Source organism: Candoia aspera, chromosome 2 (genome assembly GCF_035149785.1).
Source record: "Candoia aspera isolate rCanAsp1 chromosome 2, rCanAsp1.hap2, whole genome shotgun sequence".
In the NCBI taxonomy this organism is placed as follows: Eukaryota; Metazoa; Chordata; class Lepidosauria; order Squamata; family Boidae; genus Candoia; species Candoia aspera.
Window position 1 is genome coordinate 91,313,258 of NC_086154.1, and position 24,980 is coordinate 91,338,237.

At 34.5% G+C, this 24,980-nt stretch overlaps 1 protein-coding gene across 1 annotated transcript in view; it reads left to right on the forward strand.

Moving 5' to 3' along the window:
• The window catches only part of SLIT3 (slit guidance ligand 3), a 561,750-nt gene that overhangs the window by 352,622 nt on the left and 184,148 nt on the right, over positions 1-24,980 (forward strand). The window contains exons 9-12 of the mRNA XM_063292455.1: positions 1,775-1,916; positions 12,450-12,521; positions 15,717-15,788; positions 21,331-21,402. Coding sequence (XP_063148525.1) covers positions 1,775-1,916; positions 12,450-12,521; positions 15,717-15,788; positions 21,331-21,402 — 358 coding nt within the window. The remainder of the gene's footprint in view (positions 1-1,774; positions 1,917-12,449; positions 12,522-15,716; positions 15,789-21,330; positions 21,403-24,980) is intronic.

Genomic DNA, 24,980 nt, shown 5'->3' on the forward strand with positions numbered 1-24,980 from the left:
GAGTATTATTCAGTGATACCTGTTAATGATACATCAAGTGTTTTTCAATGCATTTTAATATTTTCAACATGAGTGATATATCTTCCATTAATATATGCATAATGTTTATGGGAAATGATTAGTGTGTAGGGGGGAGAGATTTCCTGAATGTTTGGTTTGAAAATCAGCATTGCCATAGTAATCAACAACTTAAAATGCTGTGCACAAAACTGTACTCATTCTCAATACCTCCCTGCAACATGTGTGACCCAGCAATAAACAAATGCTTTGACAAACAATTAGATAAACAAACCTTGCAAGAAATATTGTGCTTTCTTGAAAATTTAATATGTATGTGTGTCTATTTTATGTGTAGTTGTGTTTTATTGTAATATATTACTTAGAAATGTGATGTCTTAGTGTCTAAATATGTTAAAACATAAATTAAGAAAAAGGATACAGGAACATTCTAATCTGAAACTAAAGTCATAACAGAGATTGTATTTAAAATGAAATTTGGAGCTGGGTGTTATCAGTATCCTAATGACCCTAAGATTCTATTTCTGCACAGCATTTCCAGGTACAGGTGGAAGCATTCATTCAGGAGGCACAGTCATGAGCTATGGCTTAAAATGAGTTCAAGACACTGATGCTTATGCTAATTCCTCCAAGTTTTCTATGTGAGGCTACCTTTGTATCTAGTTTGCAAACTTCAGCTAGTGTTGGCCACAATGGATTCTAGTTCATTTCCAGATGAAATATAAATTTCACATTTTTATCTTGGGTCCAAATTATCTAATCAAATATCTTCTGTATTGCAATCCTTCATACTCCTGGAAGTCATCTGGGGACATCCTGGCAAGAGCTCAGAATCAAGACTTTTCTATGTCAGCCCTGGTTTTTGGAATGAACTTCCTATTGAATTGAAGGAACTGGCCTCCATATTGGCATTTCAAAAGGCCTTGGAATTCATTTTTTTATGAAAGTGGAATGTTGATTTTAACTTAGTTGTTCATGTTAGTTTAATTTGTTTAGGTTTTTATTAACAAACAGCAATAGAATTTTATGGCAGAATCAATAAAAATCAGTACTTTGTTCATTTATTAAAACACACAAGACAGTCCTCAGGGGATAGGAAGGTATTTTGAAGAACAGAATCTGGACTCTTTGGGAAGATAAATAAAAATATGTAGAGAATGATTCATGTGTTCTCAATGTAGAAGTGATATAAAATGTTATTGTTATGTAGTTGGGCATATCAAGTTAATTTTCTATTTAATAAAGATTATGCTTCTATGTTTAAAAAGTTCATTTTTTTACAATTAGAGCTCTAGTGAAATTTTTGACAGTATGCTGAATTTCCATGTTTGGATAACCTTTCCAAAGCATGTAAAACTTTGTTTTGTTACAGTGCTAACTATTGTATCAACTGTTATATGTCTGATAATAGAACAATATCACTTGTGGAATACTTCCCTCCTTCCTCTACCCTTTTTGGGCTTCTCCAGTTTGGCTTCAGCAGCTCATCTAGAATACATGCATTGAGGGAAGCAACAGGAAAGAAAACAAAAGAAATATTGGAATTAAAACTGTAATGTAATGCCATTAAAATAAAATATCATACAATGTTTAAAGGGCAATAAACTTGCAATGAGGAATTCTTTCTTTGATAGCTTTTCATAGCATTTAAAAGTGGTAATCAATTAGGCTACCAATAACACTCATCAGGCTAATAAATTTTGATGTAAATAACATTACATTTCAAATAGTGATATTGATTTCTTTTCCTTCTCAGGTTCACATGGTGAACCACCATCCTGCAATGCCAATTCCATCAGTTGCCCATCTGCTTGCACTTGTAGTAATAATATTGTGGACTGTCGGGGAAAGGGCTTAACTGAACTTCCAGCCAACCTACCAGATAATATTGTGGAAATGTAAGTATCATCTTAACTCTAGTGCCTCCAATGTAAAGTTCAGGGGATCCAAAATAATCACAGATATTCCTAGCTTCCAATCTGACCTGTTTCTGGTAAAACAAAATAAAAATGTGAAGCTAGCATGCTGCAAAGAAAAGCATCAGCCTTCAGCATCATCTATATTTCCAAGAATACTTCCCAAGTAAACCCATCAGCTTCCTTAGAAAATGAAATGATGGGTATCTGGAGACCATGACTTATTGGGAGTACCCACATACCCAGAAAAAGGACAAAGTAAGCAAGGTTTGCATAGATTTTTCAGGATGTGGTGTCTAGAAGGAGGTAACACATAATGTTCTGCTAAGTTGGTGTTTATGTTTTTATGCTAGTCATTTGCTGAAACAGCAACATTTTACAAAAAGTCCTATAGCATGTTCTTAAACAACCATCTCAAAAAAAGTTAGGAACTCCTTCCTTTGCATCCTTTTCTCTGATGCTGTAATTCAGTCCAAGACAGAAACCTTGTGTACATCATGTTCTTGAAGGCCATATGGTAGAGGCAGTATCCATTTCCCAGAAGTTATCCTTAATTTCAAATATTACTTTTAATGCTATCTATCGTCAACATGAATTTGAAAGAAGAGACCTTAAAAAATCAATCAGTGAAACTTTTTTTCTTATTTTTTTCTTCTCTCATCTATCCTTAACGTTTATAAAGAGTACTGTAGTCAATGAACTAAGGACTCACAAATTCAAACTTAGGAAATTAAAGAAGAAATAAAGAATTTGTGCTGAAGTTTTACATAATAAAAAAGTAGAATCAGAGGACATTTTCATCTTAATTTAATTCCGAACAGATATTTTCTTCCACATTCTAGCAATCAAAATTCATCATACAAAAGCAACAAAAGTGTGGTTGGTAGAACTGTCATTCCTGGAAGAGGAGAACGATCTGCTCCTTTCCAATTCAAAAATGTAGCTTTTAGATACAAATAACACATCAGTTGCTGAGTTAAATGATTAACATTATTTAAAAATTCAGGGTTTTTAAATCACTTGCAGTTTTAAAGAGCTGATAAAAAATGTGTGAAAGTGTAGGATCCAGAAACTAATTATATGTTATTCGCTTATTAACTGCCTTGAGATTTTTAAATAAAAGGCAAAATATTGTAGTTTAAATACTAAAAATACAGTCACATACATTTTTAGTATTTTCACCAAATTTTGTTTTGATGGATTAGGGAATATAAGAATTCAACATTTAATTAAGACTAGATCTTCAGCCTGTTTTTCAGGTTCTTGATTTTCTCTGTAGTGGGAAGTATAACACTGTTGCAAACAAGATTACCCTGCTTTCTGAGAGAAGGGCAAAACAGAGAGACAGGTCTTTCCAAGTAACTAGCATTAATTGGAATATCTGTATAATTTTGCTCCCTCTCTCTCTCTCTCTCTCTCTCTCTCTCTCTGTGTGTTTCATCTCTTAAAACCTACGGACTTCAGTTCCTCTCATTATTCTTTTTATCTTAAAAGTAATAGAGATTTGTTGGGTTTGCTCCAGAGCACTAACACAGTTATCTCTTTGGACTGTTTTAATCTATTACTCTGTATGCTTTTATAATAAAATGGAACAATGAGTATCAAATTCAGTTACTTTGATTTTGTCCCTTGTAGAGTTGAAGCAGGTATTGGTTCATGTATCTCTCTTGTAACCAACTAAATAAGGAATTTTCAAACTTTACAATAGTGACCCCCTAAAATCTTAAAGAAATATCTGCGAGTCTCTCACTGGAGAATAAAATCAGTGATTTTATGGGAGCTTGGTGTTGTTGTTGTTAGTTGCTGTCGAGTCGTTTATGACTCATGGCAACCCTATGTATAACAGAACAAAATGCTGTTTGGTCTTGCGCCATATGCCTGACTGTTCCAATGTTTGCATCCATTGTTGCGGTAATTGTATCAATCCACCGCACTGAAGGTCTTCCTCTTTTCCGCTGGCCCTCAACTTTACCAAACATGATGTCCTTTTCAAGCGATCAGTCTTTCCTGACGATGTGCCCAAAGTATGAGAGCCTAGTTATCTTCGCCTCTAGGGAACATTCTGGTTGTATTTCTTCTAAAACTGATTCGTTTGTTCTTCTGCCAGTCCATGGTATTTTCAATAATCTTCACCAACACAATTCAAATACATCAGTTCTTCTTCTGTCTTCTTTTTTTAATGTCCAAATTTCACAGACATATGTGGCAAGTGAGAAGACCATGGCATGAGTCAGACACATCTTTGCTTTTATTTCTGAAAACTTTAGATAGGTCTTTGATGGCAGATTTTCCCAGCACAATACGTCATTTGATTTCTTGATTACTACTTCTCTTGGCATTGATCGTTGATCTGAGTAGAATGAAAGGGTTGGCCAAAAAACAATTATACTGCTTATTTTTTAAGGATTAAATTCAAAACTACTTATTAGAGAAAACAATGGCAGCATTAGGCTTCACATGTGAACTAGGCAGTCCTTACAGATACTGAAGTTCACTTCCACATAAACTTCTATAAACTTTCCAAAGACTATGGATGTACTACTATATACCATGCTGGCAGAGATGTCAGAGACCCCAGCTATCAGTGGTCAGTACCCATGGATAGCCAATATCTGATATTTATTTATTTGCAATATGTGTTGCCACATGTACAATAGTAGCCCGTTGTTTTGTGCTCTATGTTAAGTTTTGTTGATTTCAATTCTGTTGAAAGCACTAATCCTCAATATATATTTGAGGAAAACAATTAGAAAAGAAATCATCAACATTTGTACATGTTTTATGGATAGATTTTGTAAAATAAATAGGTATTTAACTATTAAAAAGTACTATACTACTCTATAACATAAAAATGCTATTCTGTAACATAAATACTATATCTTAGTATCTGTCGGTACATTGCAAATACATCTAGGTTCCTGGGAGGCAACAGTATAATCAAACAGTCTCAAAATGTTTGAGATCCTAGCTTGCATAGAATAGCATGAACAAGCTTGGAATAAAATTGGGCTTTGATAACTTGTGTGATACTGGCTGATATGTGCCAGAACTAGTTGATAAGTTCTTACCATTAGCAGGGAGTGCTGCATGTGGCATGGATATAACTAAGGCTGACAACCTAGTCTACGCCTTCTCCATCTTACCAATAAGCACAATGTGAACACCTCAATTGATCAAATCTATGATGGCTAGTGAAGGTCAGAATCTCTCAGCCAAACTGGTATATCATGGCAAATGAAGATTGCAACCAGAAATATATGAGAAGTAAATGATAAAGGTCATGAACTGCTTAATTAAATGAAAGAAAGAAAAATAGATACAGTAGACACTCAGTTAGATAAACCATTAATGGGGAGGGAGTGCTTTTTAAATTTGAATATCCATAATATCCCAAAGTTCCCTTTTCCAACCACAATAAATATGCTTATACGTGCTAAAACCAACTATGCTCCTTCAATATGCTGTACATTGTATATGAAAAAAGAGCTTTTCAGTAGATAGAATAAAACTGCATGATCTTTTTTTCACCCAACACTGAAGTATTTGTAGCCATGGCAGCAGTATTCCTACATCAATAGCACTCCTAGATTGAATCCTCAACAACAGCAAATACATGCTGAGATTATCCTTACATGTGCAAAAGACAGAAGCATGCATCGAAGAAATATTGATAATGTATGCATAGAAGTGAAACCTATCCAGAACTGCCTAGGAAACAACCAACTTTGTCTTTAATCACAGGTGATATCCAAAGTCTGCTAAATTGAAGTCCATTAAACTGAGGGTTTAATGTATTTGTGTGTCTGAAATTAAGAACAAGGGGAAGGTTGTAATAGATCTGAATGAAGATGGCATGATCTTCTGGAGTGGAACTGATATTTACCTGTAGGGAAGAGAAGGTGCATTTGAAAGTAATAATCCATAGCTGTCTGATAATTGCATATTAAACTGCAGTGAATGATGGTAATGAAACTGGGCACACTATTCCAGATGTGAACATACTATAGATTTCTACATAGGCATTACAGTATTGGCAGATTTATTGTCAGTCCCTTTCCTAATGATACCAGCATGGAATTTGCATCTTCATTGAGCTGTCTAGTATGACCCCAAGATCTTTTCCTAGTTGAGTTCAGATGGCTCAGGCCTTATCAATGTATTTAATTAAGTTAGGGAGTTTTGACTTCAGTGTGCATGTCAAACTGAAGCTAGACTGTCCAAAATCTTTCAGGCTTATTGTAAGACATAATGGTTAAGTTATCAAATCTTGGAAACTGGATATCTGTGTACTTTAGCCCCCCTTTCATCAGCCATTAAGGCAGCAACTCCTTGATACTCTTGATCCTTTTTCTAATTCTGTCTTGAATTAAGGGAAAGGTGGTTACCAATGTAGGAGATAGTATCGGCATGTCCATCTGTTCTCATTCTCTACTTTTTTACGAATGTCTATTCTCTTTTCCAGGCTTAGAGAGATCCATTCCATCACTTACTTAAATTGAACTGAATTTGCCATTTGGTTGACCTTTTACTGAGTTTAAAAAGATTGTTTAGAGTTCTTATAGTTTTTACCATCCTGAATATCATTCACAAACTTGTCCAGTTCACTACTTTCCTATGTCAAGATAATTTATGAACAAGTTTAAAAAGACTGTTGATCTTTGAAGAACCTCCATTTCTTGCTTCCCTTCTATTAAGAAACTTGTTCATTTATTCCTTCTTTTCTTTTTGCTTTCTTTCTTTGTTTTCCACCAGTTAGCAGACCATAGAAGTACAGGTGTTCTTATGACCACTATGTTCACCCAAAGGTGTTTGATGACTTTATCAGTGTCTTTGTAAAAACTGAACCAACCAGTGTTGACAATTCAACTCCAAACTATTTTGTCTTTTAAGCAATAACAACATTAATTATTACATTAATAAATTAATCAAATAAGCACATTAAATTGGATATACTATTTGCATTTAGTGCACTTGATTATTGGTGTTTTGATTTTTTTTTAAGGATCTGAAAGATGACTCCCTTATAACTTTTAGGAACATTTGGAAGGAACTAAGCTTCACGGGAAGATATGTTTGTTATTGTTTTCTAGTTAATTTAAATTCTACTGTTCATATGGAGGCGGAGCTAAGATGCCGACAGAACAAAAGCTTGTCTGCTGAGCTCCTTATGATATTTCATATGTTCTCTTCATTTTATAAAGAGCCTTGCTACTAGTCGTATGTCTTCTTTGAAAAAAGTAGTGTTTGATAAGGAAGGATTGTCAGGATCAGTTATTACATATCCAATGGTATGTATCTCTGATTTATTGGGTCATATAAGAATGTAGCATAATGTGTATTTCTGTTTGATACTTTCATATTTTCTGCCTTGATGTTTACCCCATCCCCAGAATTATACAATAGTTAAGTGCTATTTGCCTAATTGGCAGTCATTTACTGAAGGTGTTTGGGTAGAAAACTGTGTTTTGATTGTTCTTTTGCTCAGTGATTAATCTGTTCTCTGATTTGTTTATTTTGTTTTTGTAATGTTAACAATGTATTTTCAAATGATATGAAGGATTAGTTGCTTACTTGCTTAGTTAGTGACTTCTTCCCAGTTTATAAAAAACTTAAGAAATGCCAAGTATATGTGTGTGCCTGTGCTTAGGAAATTCTAAAATCATGAGTATCTGCACATATGTGTACGTACATATAGACAGATAATATAACTTTTGAGTGTTCCAAAAGAAGTTACAATTTGGGGGAATATTTTCTATAGAAAAAAATAGAGCAAATAATATCCGTGCTTGATTCTTCTGCATGAACTTCACAAGACAAAGCAGCACCATGGAAAGCTCCAAGTGATTCCAGTATGTCTTTTACTCCCAAGCTCCATCCTGCTTCTTGAAGAGAGAGATTTTTAAAAAAATACATTAGCAGATGTTCTTTCTTCTACCTTCTTTTTGTGGCCTCTCACCTGGCATACTCCTACCACCTTTGGGCAGTTATAATGGAACTTTGGTCTCAAGGGAAGGCATTTATGATAGCTCTCAGCGCATCTTTCTGGTCAATATCAGAAACTCAGTCAACTGTGTCTTTTTCTTTTTTTGAAATATTTTTAATGAAAATTTCTACAACACTAAAAGATACTGCAAGCTAAGCTCAGAAATAAGGAGAAAAATAGAACAGCGAGAAAATACAAAGTGCAAAGAAGAAAGGAAAGAATAAAAAGAAAAGAACAGAGAAAGAAGAATAGAAAAAATAATATTTAAAGAAACAACTCCTGAGCTTCCTTGCAACAAGCAAATTAATATTTCCCCACCCTCTATACAGTTAGATGCATAATTCACTTCTTCCCAATATCCCTCCTTTTTTTTTAATCTGTTCAATTGTGTCCTATTCTCAGAGACTACCTGGAGAAGTCCCTGCAGTTTTCTTGGCAAGGTTTTTCAGAAGTGGTTTGCCATTGCCTCCTTCCTAGGGCTGAGAGAAAGTGACTAGCCCAAGATCACCTAGCTGGCTTTGTGCCTAAGGTGGGACTAGAATTCACAGTCTCCCAGTTTCTAGCCTGATGCCTTAACCACTACACCAAACCAGTTCTCAACCCCCACTTTCTCCAATCACAAATCCAAAAATTGTTGTCATTTCTGTCCAGCTATCAGCAGCAAGTCCATAAAGGGTTTTCAGAATTTTATAAATATAGTTCTTATTTTAACCCTAATCAAATAAATCGGTTTTATACTCCTTCGTTTTGCCTCTAAACATTTTAATCTTTAATTCATCAGGTTGTGGCATATGGTTGAATCTCCATTCAAACTTTCTTTCTCCCACCTCAAAGATTTCTTAAAGATCCTGGAAACCTTCTTTTGTAAATTCAGTAATAAATCCTTGTCCAGGTCATTTTTCATATCTTTATTTTGTCATTTGTATTTCTACTTTAACAATCATCTCTGTCTTACAGTTTATTCATTTTCCAATATTTCTACATCATTTGGGATTTTCTTTTCTACATCTTTTACATCTTTCTTCTTCTTTAAATTCTTCTTCAAAAAATACACTGGCAGGTGTAGAAATTATTGCTGTCAGTTTAGTTATAAGTTTCTTTCCCAGTTCTTCAATATCCTTTGAAATGTCTTGAGTGTCATACCTGTATAGGTCATCTTACAAGTTTTGCTGATGTTTTCCCTGCCTGGAGCTTTAGCCACCTCTTGTGTCCCATTTCTGTATTCACAAAATCTCAAGTTTATTTTCGACCTTCCACAATAATCTGTTTGCTCATAGACTAAATAATTTATGTTCCCACAAAAGTGTTGTTTTATTTACTCAATTTTTCAAAATTTTTAGCAAAGTCCTAATACTCCAAATTCGTCTGGTCCCTTAATCTGTTTAAAACTTTCTTAGATCGAGTTCGTATTTAGCTTTTTGCCATGTATTTTATTTTCTTAAATCTTTAAGCTGTAAATTAATTTTCCTTCTTTTTTGGGATGAAGTTGTACTCACCAGGTAGATTTTCAGACTTGTTGTTTGGAAGACCTCTTTCAACTTTAAAATAATTATAAATCCAAAAGTGATTAAAAAGTGAGGTTAGATGAATTTACTGTACTGAAAGTCTCTGCCACAGTTGACAGCTTGATGGCTTCCCTCATCTCCTGGTGCTCAAACCTATGAGAGAATCGCTGTCCTGCAGTCTCCTCACAAGGAGCAGCTATCTGCAGCACAAGTGGGTGATCTTTCATCCTCTCCTTGTCCAGAGAGGCTCACTGGACCAAGCTTGCTCCAGTCCGTTGGTCATTGCCGTGGCATTGTCTCTGCTCATTTGGAGACGTCTAATTTACCATTTTTCTCACCCAGAAATCCTCAGCAACTTTACAGTTTTTTTTCAGTTAGTAGCACAATAAACTCATTTCAGTTAACTTCCTGATTCTGAGCTCAAGCCATACGAAGTTTCTGAAATTCATAACCTGTACTGTGGCCTAATTTTTTTTGTTCTCTGTACAAGCAGTTGAAATTACTACTATTTATCTCAGCAGGCTAGAAACCAGGAGACTGAGAGTTCTAGTCCTACCTTAGGCATGAAACCCGGCTGGGTGACCTTGGGCCAGTCACACTCTCAGCCCAACTTACCTCACAGGGTGGTTGTTGTGGGGAAAATAAGAGGAAGGAGTATTAGGTATGATCCCCGCCTTGAGTTATTTATAAAAATAATAAAGGCAAGATAGAAAATAAAGAAATAAATAACTGTATCTGAAACGTAGGTGTGTCACTGACTTAAAGATGATAGCCTAAACACGATCATATCCTTAATGTCACCTGTCTCAGTAAATACAGATTTGTACTGAAAGGTTCTTCGTATGGTTTGTATCTACTTCACAAGAGTGAAGATAGAGAGTATTAAGTAGAAAACTGTGTTCAAGCCTTAAATTTCTGTAAAACAGATTACAAGAAATCAAAATACTATTCATTATAGCAATGGTTTGAGTTTTAGAAAGGACTCTGATACTAGGAGCTAAACAGCTTTAAAACATAGAAAAGAATTTTCACTAGAGAGTGGTATAGCAAGTGTAATTTAAGATCCACTGGCATTTAGTCTATAAAGTAATGCTTTATAGACAATGCATGGCACACATCAAAGTAAAGTTCCCTTAAACCAGTGCTTCCCAAACCTTTTCCTTCATTACCCCATACTGCTTATCAGAAGGTCCTTTTTACACAATGTAGGTAAAACATTTTAAGTCCATATTTATGTCCCTGTTGTGATTGGTTAATGGCTTTGTGTGATGTTACCAAAAGGAAAACCACTTTTGCCCAATTTTGGCTAATTTCCCCAGGTTTAATCCATTAACAACATATTTACAGTTAATAACAATATGGTAAGTTGCCAAGTTGTTATTTCTTATTTGATGAATATATAAACATCGAACTAGAAGGAGAGGCTCAACTGGCTTGATTCTAGTATTATGTAAATTATTTGTTGTAAATCAACTACTACTTCTGTAAAGCAATGGGATTCTATACAAATATGAACATTTTAAATTATGAAAAAATTATTGGTGGACATTGATGATTAATCCATATCTTGAATTCCATACCTGATTTCCTCAATCATTTATTAGAAGTACACTTCATATCTCTGCTCAACAAACTCATCAATATATCAGAGATGGATTGTTCCAGTGATGAATGTTTATTCTTTATATTCACTCATTCTTGTATTCACTCATGCAACTTATCGACTGATGTGGTAGTTATCAGTTCATGTGGTTTATGAGTGACCACTCTGTGAAATCAAATAAGTTATTTAAAATCTGAAACTGCCAGACTTTTGATGGGAAGCAGTTCATCGAAAGGAATGTATTTTCATATTGACCATCTATATTGTCTTCTTATAGGAATTTAAGGTATTTATCAATAAGAAGACTGAATTAGTTTCTCTGTCTCTACATGCACAGAAACAAAAACACACACAATGCTATCTCGCTGTTTTGATGTAGTGTTCCAGTATTCATGGAGAGGTAACAAAAAATGCTGTACCTTGAAGTAGAGTAGGACAGGATATATTGTGGTTATTATTACTAGAATATCATTTATTCACTTTTAGTATAACCTTTTTCTTTTCTGCTATTTTTTGCTGCTTTGTTAAAAGTCTGGTTCTGGGTAGCAAAAGTTACTTAAAAGGTAAAAACAAAGCCAGAATATAAAGGGACTTGCTCTTCCATCATGTTCAGAATATCTCTGAATCCATCAGGCTGTTCTGTGTTCTCTGCAGTCTTATCAATTTTATTAGAGCAAGTGAAGGAAATTGTTCTTGTCTTTTGACCTAAACAGTTGTTGAAGCTTTAAAAATAAAACTCCCAAAGGTTAAAGAAAACTGATTCTTAGTATAACAAAACAGATCATACAACTGTAGGGCTGTAAGGTATTTTCAAGGATATTTTTTCAGAACTCTATTGCACAATTCACTGTTCTCGAAAACTGTTTAAAGTTGCTTACAAAGTGTTATAGAATATATTAAAGACTATCCTTTTCAGTTTTATAATAACCTTAGAATCATAGAATGTAAGGGCTAGAAAGGACCTTCAGATCACATAGTCCAATATTCTATTTAAATATTCTGTTTAGCCTTCTAAACTCTAATACTGAACGAGTGGAAAGCTCTATGTGCGAAAGGACCTTTGTTTCCTGTGCTCCTCTGATATAGCCATTGCTCTCCCTAGATTGGCTCTGTAAGGTCACAACTTTTCCTTGGACTTTGCTGAGAAAATCTATTATGCCACTACTACCATTTATAGAAAGCATATGGTGCAGTTTACATACCACACATGCTACTGCTGCTTCTTATTATAATGTTTCTTATTCTGCTATTACTCAGCTATGTGATTCTCTACGTTTACCTAAGGTTTGGTGTTTTGCTTAAATCTCATTTTCAAAAGAAGCTTTATCTTGGCAATATTTATATAAATAATTAAAATTAAATACCAAGGATTGTTCCTGTACCTTTTCAGTTTTTGGCATTAATATTCCTGATTCTCTTTTCAGCCGTTTAGAGCAGAACTCCATCAAAGCCATTCCTCCTGGAGCCTTCTCTCAATATAAGAAACTTAAAAGAATGTAAGTAAGTTAAATGGCTTGGTATGCTTAATATTTTCAGTATATTTTGCTATCCCATGAGGCAGCCATGCAGGCAAACTACTAATTCTGCCAGAAGGGCCTCCAGAGTTCCATACTTACAAAATTGCATGTGTACTTGAATTCTTGTGCATATTCTTCTAGATTTCCCTTTCGGCAGATAAGTTGATTTCTTTGGTAATTAAAAAGGGGCTGAACACGTCATCACCCTTCCCTGTTCTCCCCTGTCATGCCCCCATGCATTCAAATCTCTCCATAGTGTCCTCTATCTCATGAAGCAAGTTTGGGGAACTACAGGAAGAGGACAATCTTTTGTTGGCAGTAGCAGTTGTATTGCTAGACGTTCACTCTTTGATACAAGCTAATATCAAACTCTTGACCTGTTGAGACAAAAAGTGGAGGATGACTGCTCATGCAAAACCTAAATCCAGTTGATGTCTTCCTATAACGTTGGCCCAACAAGGACTGAAGTGATGGTGTCTTCTTAGTGTAATGGAGCAGTGTGTCTAACAGTACATGATCATTAAACCATTAATATCAGCTACTGTATTGTTTGTGTACTGTCCACAAACTGTTTTAGGTATTTATTTAATAAATTTACTTAAGTAAGTTGCTTGAGCTTGGAAAGACCATTCATGTAAATGGAATTTGCCTGTGTTAATAATATTCTTATTTTGTTTGATAGGAAATAACTTTAATTTTCAAATAAACATAATATAGGGATTTGTTTTAATATTGATGCCAAAGTTGGTCTTGGAAACACTTGACAATTTCAGTATAATTACTCTAAATTTACATTGGTAGTAAAAAAAAGCAAAGCATAAGAGTGTCATTATAGGTCTGCTGATATTTGATTTGGAAGCTAAAATATATAGCTAATGGTCATGAAAAGTATTCAAGAAGTTATAGAGGTACCCTTTCTTTTTTAAATGAAGAAAATATAGCCAATACTACAGTAGCTTCTTCGAAAATGAGTCTCAATGAACATGGTGGCAAAATTCATAGGACTGCACATTCATCCATACATTTACGCAGGAAGGCCAGGATGAAGCAAGACATTTTCAGTGGGTACCACATGGATATCAGAATAAAGAGCACTCCATAGGGCGTAGAGAAGGTCCATGTGTGTAGTTGCATCAGTACTGATTTAATGGCTGCACAGTCAGGTGTTTTAGTCAGTACCTGGCTGCTGCATTCTGCACCAGTCAGTTTCCAGACCATACACGATGGTAGCCCATCAAACAACAGTGAAAAGCTGTTTCTATCCATGAAAGTGTTCAGTTGTTATACTAAAAGAAGCTGGTAATAGCCATTCCTTCCTGTCTCTATTTTTCCTAAGGGAATGCAGCCCATCTGAGAACAGACAAACTCCCCAAGTCTCATCCCTTGGAACTACCCACTCCCAAAATCTCTATCTTGCCAGATTTAATCTAAGTTTATCTGCTCATCTCCATTACTGCATCTAGACACTGGTTCAGAATTTACATATTGTGTCTCTTTAGAGCTGAATATATTGCTGCCAAACTCCTTATACCTTCCCCAGTGGTTTCATATGAACAGTACTGAGGATAAAACAGTTTTATTCCCAGTACTGTTACTCTCCACGATTGTCCAAAAATGTAGGAGAGAACCATTGTATCAGAATTCCCTAATCCCCAGTTTACTAAGTCACTTGAAGAGAATAAGTGGGTGATGATAACAAAAGCTGCTAAGAGTTCAAGCAGAATCTTGAATTCAAGCGCCTCTGCCTGTCTCCTGCAGGGCATCAGGGTGATGAAAGCTGATTTTGTTGCAAACCCATAGTTGAAGCCAGACTGAAAAAGGTTGAAATAATCAGTGTGTTCCTTGAATATGTGTAGTTGTATAGACAACTATAGCATTATGTATCTTGCTTCAAAAAGGGACATTTGTGATTGAGCAGCAGTTGGCATAATCTTCTGGATCCAGGGAAGGATTGTCCAAGAATGAGCATACACTACCTTGACTTCATCATGCAAAAATTTACTCACCATTCTCACAGCCAGCTGTCTCAAAAGAGACAGGATTTCAAGAGAGAATGTCGTAGGCCAGATAGACCCAAGGACCTTGCTCTCCCACTCAGTCCTCAGAAATGGAAGATATCCTAAATAAAATGGACCAGGCTGTGCACTGGACACCTCACTGAATGTTCTGTTGGTATATGTAAGCAAATTTATCTTTAAAATACCTTGCAACTCTGTTATAGCAGGTTTGTGAGGGCTGTGAATGAGAGCAAGATTCAGTTTGTACAGTCCTTACCCAAAACTTCCCAAGTTCCAGTATGTGATATTTCAACTTGGAGAATCCCAATTGTTTAAGGATGAGTTTGCTTATTATAGTTCAATATATATTGTTGTGCACATCCAGCATTAGAGAATTTCTGCTCTCCCTGAGAATCAGTCTGAAATTTTCAGTGGTCTTATTAAGCTCACATTAAGCAATTAAATCCTGCAAGGCAGCCAGGGTTGTTTCTTTTCTTTTGCCTTCAACAGAGCAGCACTTGTTTGTAAAGCTCTTCCATATAAAGCAGAAGGAAAGTTCAATAATTTAAATCCCAACGGAGAAGCTTAGACTGATCAGAGATGCTGGGGCTTCTGTCAACAGTACAGTACAAGTGGAGACCACAACAATAATATTAGGTTAGAAAAGGAGGAAAAATATGACAGTGTAATGTCAGATTGGAATAGCCATAGGTATTTTGAGTAATAATAAATAGCTTGACTACAGCTGCTTTGATACAGTAAGATATATTGCTTATGTATAAAATGATAATACAGAACCACACAAAAAAATTGGTACAATTATATCGGCTTTTGGTAAGGTGGTGCTACCTTCAGTAAGTGACTATACTATTTTTATTCACTAGGGCTGTGCCAAGCTTCAGAGGGATTCTTTGCTTCACCAGAAGTTCAAGCAAAGAAGTATTTTTGAAGAAATTTGCTTCACCTCAGTGAGAATTGTTGCCTCATTGAAGTGAACCCAAACTACCTTCTATAGTTCATTATCTTTTCAATGAATAACATATTTTTTGAATAAGTTTCAAGAATTTAAATGGAGCTAAAGTGGGTGCCAAAGTTATTTAAATAGATTTTAGAAGCTTAGGAGCATTACTAAGTTTTTTTTTTTAATCTGTATCTTGTCTTCTCTTATATCTTGCAGTGATATCAGCAAGAATCAGATATCAGATATTGCACCAGATGCTTTTCATGGATTGAAATCACTCACCTCTCTGTAAGTACAGAATAACCTTGAGTGGGAGATTTTTTAAAAGTCTTAAAAATAAGTAGATTAAGTATTGGTCTGTTATGCTTTTGTTTTCCTTGGTAATTGTCTCCTTGTAGAAAGATCTAACCTTTATTTAATTGAAATTGATCTGAGTTGAAGGTGCCATTGCAAATCTAGATTCCTTTTATAGAGGAACACAGTATGAAGGTTAATTATTTGGTCATTATAACAGCAGGGCACACCTTCTATTTTTATTTTCCTGGGTATTGAAGATCATATTGTTAGGGACCACCAAACATACAGCAGTCTACTGCACGTTACTGAATGGATCCTAAATCCTAATTTGTTGCTGAGAACATAAACTGAGATTTAATTGAAAATGATATGCCTAGTTCATGGGAACCACTATATGTATTAGTGCTTTCTCAAAAAGGTGGTTGGGCTGCAGCATTCCATAATAACAAATAATATTGCTGCAAGCACAGATAATATTAGATCTTAAAGCAGTACTCAGTATCCTAACTATAGTGCTGTTTATTATGTGCAGATGAGCCAATCTACACATAATAAACAGCACTATAGTTAGGGTTGCTTTAAAAGGTCATCAGCTAATATCAGAGAACAAGATCCAAGTAATTTATTGGTTATTTATTTGTTTGTAATTTTAAACCCACTTTTCAGTTTTCAAAAGCAAAGCCAAAGCAGGGAACCTTACAAACAATTGAAGTATTATAAACAATTAAAGCATAAATAATTCAAATTAAAACCACCTTAAAATGATAAAATACTTAAATCATAAAAAAGTTTAAAAACTAAGATTTGGTTGATTTGTTGTTATTGAATTAGTTCAGAATACATAGCAGAACGAGCTTATGGGTGAATGAATGGGTGAACAGAAAATTCTTAAGCTGATGCCAGTCTTATTTGACAGGCAGATGCATAAGAAGGAAAACACTCCTTTTGAAATCCAGGTTTAAGCCATGTCATAGCAAGTACCTTGGCTCTGACTCTATCACAAACTGGCAGTGCCTTCAGAATAGGGGTAATAGGTTTGTGAAAAGTTGCCTGCTTCAGAAACCAAGCTGCAGCATTTTGCACTAGCCACAACTCCTAGATCTACTGCAAGGGAAAACCCACATGCAGTGCACTGCAGTAATACAAACTTGTTGTTCACAAGTTTGGGTAGTTTATTTCTGTCCTTTTCTTGCCTCTTTTGGAAGCAAATGGAAAATTCCCTCTGTCTCCTATGGAACTCTTGCTATCTTATTTTGCTGGGTTTTTAAGGGTTTCTTTAAAGTTATCTTTACTGTGTTATGTTATAAACCTTACGTTTTTTGTTTTATGTTATTATACACTATTGAAAGGCAGTGTGTAATATGACGATGTAAATAATACAATCTGCTTTCTTACAACACAGTGTAATTGTCCTATTATCAGTAGTTGGCCAAATAACAGTAGGAAGTTTATGTAAGATAGCTTCTGAGCATTAAACTATTATTATATTTTCCACTAAAAGCAAAAAAGTAGATTAGTGTATAGTTCCTTGGAAAAATGTTTAATTTAAATGCCACAAAAGTTTTGCTGTAAATAAACACAATATTATAATATGGCAGCCGTCCTAGAGCTCGGTACATTGGCACTCCAATCCTAAATATTTATGCCAATGCATCTGTCTATGAAATGCCAACATAAGGACCTTGATTTTGTAAAATCCTATTATGCATGCTAGAGATTGCCACATTTGCATCTGAATGTTTCCCCTTCATTTGCATTTTCATAGTCCCTCTCTAATGAATAGAGCATTTTCATTTTTACATTTTGAATGTTTAAGGCACAATTTTACAGTTTAGCCGTGGGGCTTGCTTGCATGCAGAAGTAAATAAAAGCACCTGGTAGCACATCTGAATTACATCCAATAAGTCCTATTACATTGCTTTGGCTCCATGTTAAGCTGTTCTGGAGTAGTACAATCATTTCCAGCTAATGTATACAAACAGTAAATTATGTGATAAAATTATTCCTAAACTCAACCATGAGATTGCCTGTGCATATCTGAATTAATACTCTGCTGGGATCTATCCTTCACTTTTTCAAAAGCTTTCTTCCCTGTGAAATAAGCTTCTGTTTTTCCTTCTTCATTCTAAGGAATGGGGGTGGGAGGATAAACTGATGCTTAATTTTTTTAAAGTAGTGTTTATGAACTTCCTATATTGTTGCAGGATGGTGGTGTTGGATTTTTTTTTTCCTTTACACATGGCAGCCCACAGTTTCTAATATGAAAAAGCACTACGGGAGCAGTTGCCTAATGATATTATATACTGAGATTTCATTTGGAATTGAAAGCTAGGGAGATTGCAGATTAAGTAAGAAAGCAATCTCTTAAGTTAGTCATGGCAAAACCCAAAGCTTTTTGTTAAACTTTTCAGGGACTCAACTGACAATAGAAAGTATAAAATAAAATGTTAGTGAGCTCAGCTTTCAAAATTCAATTTATGTTTTTACTCAGTACTTCATCTTTGTGTATGTGTGTGCATGCGTGTGTGTGCATGCACGTGCGTGTCTATTAAATTCCTTTTTTGCTGCAAAGTGTAGTTTTAGTTGACAGCACATTTATTTTATTTTCAACCTACGAGATATTTAAAACAGTTCCTTGAATTGCAACTGTAAAATTGAATTACAATTACATAACCAAGTTGATGGAGAAATACACTACCTTTTTCTCCATGACACATACTTGCTTTTCAACTTTCAGTCAGTCTTACTGTAACAATATATAACAACAATACTTATTGTTAGTGCTGCCCATTTCACTTTGGAACAGAGTACAATAGACTGGAAGTTACCCACCTTCTCATGGAGCATTGCTGGTTTCCAGACCATCTCTCTAATTGTCCAGATGTTTTAACCATCCATGGAAGTTTGGTACCTTCTATGGTCTCTTGTAGCAGGGTGCAGACAGGGCATTAAGTCCCAAGAGCATTTACATTAAAATAAAAATAACCAACTGCTTATTTCTTTGTGCCTTTATGATTAAAGTTGTTGTATATAATCCTGTGATCACTGAAGACGGTAACTGGAAGCCTACCAACTTCAGTGATAATGTCATACAGTTCCTCAAGATGTAAACGGTCAAAATACTGAATATTTCTCTAAAACCTGATCAGTGGCTTTGTTCCAACCTTTTTTATTTTAATAGCCATTTATATATATATATATATATATATTTGGTCCAAGCATTATTCATGTACTGTATATAATTTGGTAGTTCTGATACCTTCTGAATCATAACTTTATTTTCTATGTATGTATGTCTGAATTAAAGAAAATCTTAAAAGCACCAGCTAAATAACCACGAATTTTAAGTTGACTTATGTTAAAAACTAATTGGTGCAATCTCTAATTTATATATATATATGTATGTGTGTGTGTGTGTGTGTGTGTGTGTATATATATATATATATATATATATATATATTATTGTTATTATACAGTTTATAAATAATAAGACACTTCAGTGGGAAATTCACTCAGCAAACCCATTATTCCAGCCTCTCAGCTGAAGTGTCCACTCTGCCTTATTCCAGCTTATTCATGTAATGGTAAAACATAGGCTCAACACTATAGAACAGTTTTTTATAACCTTGCCTGTGAAAACAAAACTGAAATAAATTTTCAGGTAACATGATAGGGCTTTGGCTTAACTTCAGTTAGCACTGTATAAGATATTACCATCTGCTTCTTATTTATTTATGTTTATAGTCCTCCTTGTACTATGGACTCAGGATATGTTACAGTAATTTCATAAAATGCAAACATATCATTTTCTTTTGGGTCTCACTTTTGTCAGTGAAGACCTTTTCCAGTCTATTTGGAGCCATTGTTGATGATGTCCTTAGTAACTAAGCCAGCCCTTAGTTACTCAAAGATGAGAGAATTTATTTCAGATCTGTGTAAAATGTATAATTCTTCTGATTCAAGCTCTTGGCCGAGTTTTAAAACTTAGATTAGCTTGGGTCAAAATGCTTAGTATTTGCTGTGTCATTCACATTTACATTGTCACTGGATGAATGGGGGAATATTATCATTTGGGGGATTGCCAGTGACGAACAAAGATACTACTGACTAAATGCAATGATAACCTATTGTGGTAATCATTTTTACCTTGAATGACTTGGCTGATTTATTTTTTCACTTATGCTATAAATATAACTTTTATTCTTGGACTTCTCTAATACCTGCAATAGCTGTTATCCAACATTCCTATAGGCTTTTGCTTAGCATCAGAATGTGCGTGCCTGTAAAGCTTTTACTAATGTCCTCTGCATTTCCTTGAATATCATTTATGGATCTTTAAAGGCTTGAACAGATGGTTTGGGGATATGCTAATCCAACTTTTAAATAAGATATTTATAAATGCCTCCAAATAATGAAATAAAGTTAGCTATAAAAACTGATGTATCAAAAAGATTGAATTTCAGGCTCTAATAACTGGTACAATGCATAAATACTTCAACATTTGTGGAGCAGTAGGCATGTGCTTATCATTGTTCTCTAACTCTGATGCATTAAAAATGTTCTGGGGAGCCCATAGCTCTGCCAGCCAGTTGTGCAACGGTAGATATGTGCAATGCCAAAAGAAGAAGAGCAATCCTTTCTTGGCTCAGAAGTGTTATTTCAACAAGACTCATCCTGGGATCTTCATGTCAAAAGAAAGTCTGTCAACTGTGCTCATGCCTTACTTGACTTGTTAATCCTAATATTTGTTTTGGCAAAACTCTACTCTAAAAGAATGCAATTCTAAACCCAATTTACCCTAATGGGATTATTTCTGAATAAATAGACATAGGATTGGCACTTCATCAAAGAGAACCATAATGCTGCTGCTTATTTTGAAATGGTGCAATTATGAAAAGATATTCCTTCCAATGCTGATTCAAATTAGGGAAGGTGGTATGTGCTTTAGATTTTAAGGGTGTGCCTTTGTAAATAACCCCAAACAGTACGTGATACTTCAGCATTGCAAACATTTCTTCAGTTTTATAATTCATTATAAACTAACACAACATCACCTAATTTCCTCTGATGGATAGTTGAAGACAAATAAAATGGGATACATCAGTGAGACTTGTAACCAAATTTAACAGTCCCACATAATCCAATTGATAAGCCAAATGGTGACCCTGAGCAAACATAATCCTGTAGGGCTGTAATAGTGAATGTCTTTTTTTCAGATCACTGGAAATTTCACATGGCAATTCAATATCAAATTTCAACCCTTCTGAACTGTATCACATTCAAACTTTTAAATGTATCGTGTAATACTTGAAAAGAAGCATAAAAACTCAGCACATTCTTTAAAATATTTCCATCCCAAAAGGCTGTTTTAAAGATCTTATTTATTTGGAAGTCTTCTTTTAATAATGCTTAGATTGTTCAAGTAAACTACCTCTTATGTGAAGAGAAGGAGAGTTTGTATGCCTAAAGAGAGGATTCTTGATAAGCACTGGGTTTGAGAATACTGTTTATTTTGTCCTTTCATTTTTTTCAGAGTGCTCTATGGAAATAAGATCACAGAGATTCCCAAGGGCCTTTTTGATGGGCTTGTATCTCTGCAGTTACTGTAAGTATTATCCTAGTTTCTTTTGTTGTAACATAGAGTTTACAGATGCTGATTAATGGCATTGTACACTGAAACTCCAGTAATGTGTTCATTGTTGGTTGAGAAGACTGGGGTATGAATCCAACAAAATATCAAATATCATGATTGTATTGGCAAGGTGGTCTTAAGAAAAATGACTGTTTGTTAATATATAGATCAGTTTGTTGATGGATTATGTCTAGTTTGAAATAATCTTGCAGAACCTCATTAAATCATGGGATGTTGAGCATCCACAAAGGTACTGGCCTTGAACTGATTACCATTTTGGTAAACAATAAATTCAAAGTCCTCTGAAAGTTATATACTATGTAACTCTAACCAGATATGTTTGACCCTTTTCTAATATTCAATTTTAATTTTTGTAATAGAATTATAAATAATAATTGTTTCAGATACCTTTTAATTTTCTATAGTCACATTTGCAGTTTCCGTTTGATTCAAGATATGCTGAAGAACTTTCTGACATTATATGCTGTTTTTGCTGGTAGCTGATGTAATTGCATTCTTGTTTCCCATTGAATAAGTGTCATAAAATTATGGCTACTAGTCTTTGAAACCATTGCAAAATAGGCTGTTATTGTAAGTTTACAGGCTGAGATATAGAATTCATGTCACAGAAATTTATTTTTGAATTAGGATGTGGACAAATATCTTGCAAAAATAGTTGACAATTCCAATTTTCTTCTACTGATGAACAGTTCATTATATATAGTTTCTCTTCCTGTTGATGTGTTTTGCTTCCTTTCATAAAAATAGATCTGTAATAGCTCACCATTATGAAATGAATATTTTAAGAGAATGTGATATCCTGAATCTCAGTAAAACTTATCTGAAAAATGTAGCATTAGGAAACCATTTAATTTGTCTAATGATTGAGTAGAAAATATGCAGCTAAAACCTCCTTCAAAAATTGTGAATGCATATTATACATGATGACATGCCCAGTGAGAAGCAAAACAAAAGCTTCACTCATGTGCTATTCTGGCTGGTATAAAAGTAGAAATAAAACACTATTAGAGTGGCTTTTAGTTTGCATATACGGAGATGGATATATGCTGATAATTGGCAAGATCTGAATACCAGAATACTTAGAGCCAGAAATATATTACAAGCCAAATGGTTAATGCACTCTTAAATGCCTTCAAACTTAGATTTGTCCCTTGTGGCTGTACTACTTTGTTCACCAGATGTAATTGCACCGGGTGTAAAAGGTTTTTAATGAAATAACTTGTAATTTCTGATTTCATGTTGATCCTTTTTATGAATTGCTCTGGAGTAGGATTGGAAGGTGATTGTATATTATTACTGGAGATCCTTTTTTCCACCCTACCATCATTTAGCTTATGCTAAGGATTTCTATACTAATTTTTAGTTAGGATTATATCCCTACTCTATTTTATTGATTTTTTAAAGCAGTGTAACTGGACATGTTCACATTGTTAAAATACATTTTTAATAGCTCAATGGTATGAACTTAACTTTTAATCTCTTAAAGTTTTGCAACTTTTTTTGCTAGATCTTTGCATTACAGGACCCACTGCCGGACAGTTAAAGTTTTTTCTGATTATATCTAATTTAGTACTTAATAGGGTGTAATTGGATTTCTTTTTCTTATTAGTCTAGACAAAGGGATAAAAAAAGTCTAACAGTAGTATTCTGGAAGCCAATTTAATTTATAAGCTTCCTCATGACCATTAAGGCTTTTTCAAGTAAGCACTGTATTCAGAAAAAGATATTAAATGTAGTGTTTATGTTATTGCTTATATGCAACTCTTTTTTGTGTTACTGATTCCACACATTTGGTTAACATAACTAGTACTGTTTGAGGAATTTCCCTAATAAACTACAGTATACTGTAGCTGTGAAATATTAAACTGTATCCATGAAGGGACATGGATTAGACAATTCTATGACATGTGGATTCACAATGCAATACATGAATGGTTGTGGTATCTTTAATATAGAATTACAGGTGGATGATACCTGTCCCTTTTTAAGCTTTTCTACATCGGAATACTCCACCTTGCCTTCTTCAAGGAACTCAATAAATTTGCATTTATTATATTTGGAACTCAATCCAAATATTATAAATACAAATTGAAATCCCAATATATTTTCTCACTGAATAATAAATAAAATAAGTTTTATGCAGCTGATATAACCCATATAACTGTTCTGAATTAATTTTTGACCACAGAGCATAAAGTGGTTTGTCTCTAATTGTAGAGAAAACATGCATAATTTACTATATAGACAAAAGTAACATATTAATTTGCCATAGCTGTCCAAAATAACATTTTTGCTACTGTTGTTCTTGTTGTTGTTGTTGTTGTGTGATTTTGGATCTACTTGTGTTCTGTTTCAAAATGAACATTATGAGATCTATTGTTAATGCAACAGGCATATTGAAGTACATTATATTCTTATTCCCTGCTGAATTCATTTGCAGTTTACAGTGATAAGCATAATAAAAAAAGATAGCACTGCCCACATGACTGATTGACTCTCTCTCTGTCTCTCTCTGTCTCTCTCTCTCTCTCTCTCTCTCACACACACACACACACACAAGCACACATATTATATGAATATTAGTAATAGCTTATGTTAAAACTGTGTGCCATAAGATTTTATATTAATCGGTGGTCTTTATGTCTAAAAATCCGTATTTAATGTTGGATGTATCTTGAATTGGGAAGACTTGGAAGTTTGCCAATCATGATAAGCTAAGAAATATTTTCTTTCACTTATCAGAATTGGGGAAAATTGAAATATAAGGCTAGCCCTATCAATACAGAGAAAGTAGTTTGGGATATTATGATTTGGAGTTTTATGAAATCTCACCCAATTGCTATTTTTTTAGTACTGTATTTTATCATTAAGAAGGGGAGAAAATGTAAATTTTTCCACCTCTGGCCCCAAAATGAAATATTCGCCCTTCAGTACCTCTCATGTTTTAGGTGTTTTAGATCATCTCACAGTCTTTTCCTCATGTTAAAATCTGTAACCCATTAATCAGGTTATGTAGTCTAGATTCCTGTTTGATTTGAAGTCTCCCAGAATGATGGTTCTGGGAGATCAAAGTCCATGTGAAGTCCATCACAGTGGAGCAGCTATGACCTCATGGCCTCTCTGACAACCATGAGTCTCCCAATCTGTTACCATACCATTGCATGTAGCTGGCCAGTCTTTGGATGTTCTTTCCCGGGAAGGAGGACATTAGTCTGATGGTTCAAGATTTTACCATTCCCTGGTAATGATCAGACCATTTTTAAAGACGTATACTTGTAGTAACTATTCCTCACTGCAGATGTAGTGGATCTCCAGAGGCTAATTAATTCCATTTGATCGCAGAGGGTTCTAGAGGATTTCCTTGATAATGTAATAAGGAAAATACTTGTTTTGAAGAACACATTTGAAAAAAAATGGATATAAATAAATAATGCAATAAAATCAACAGGCTACAAAGAAAAGTTAGGTATAACTCACAAAATATCTATCTGAAAGATTTGAGCATATATAATAGTCTTTATTACAGGAAG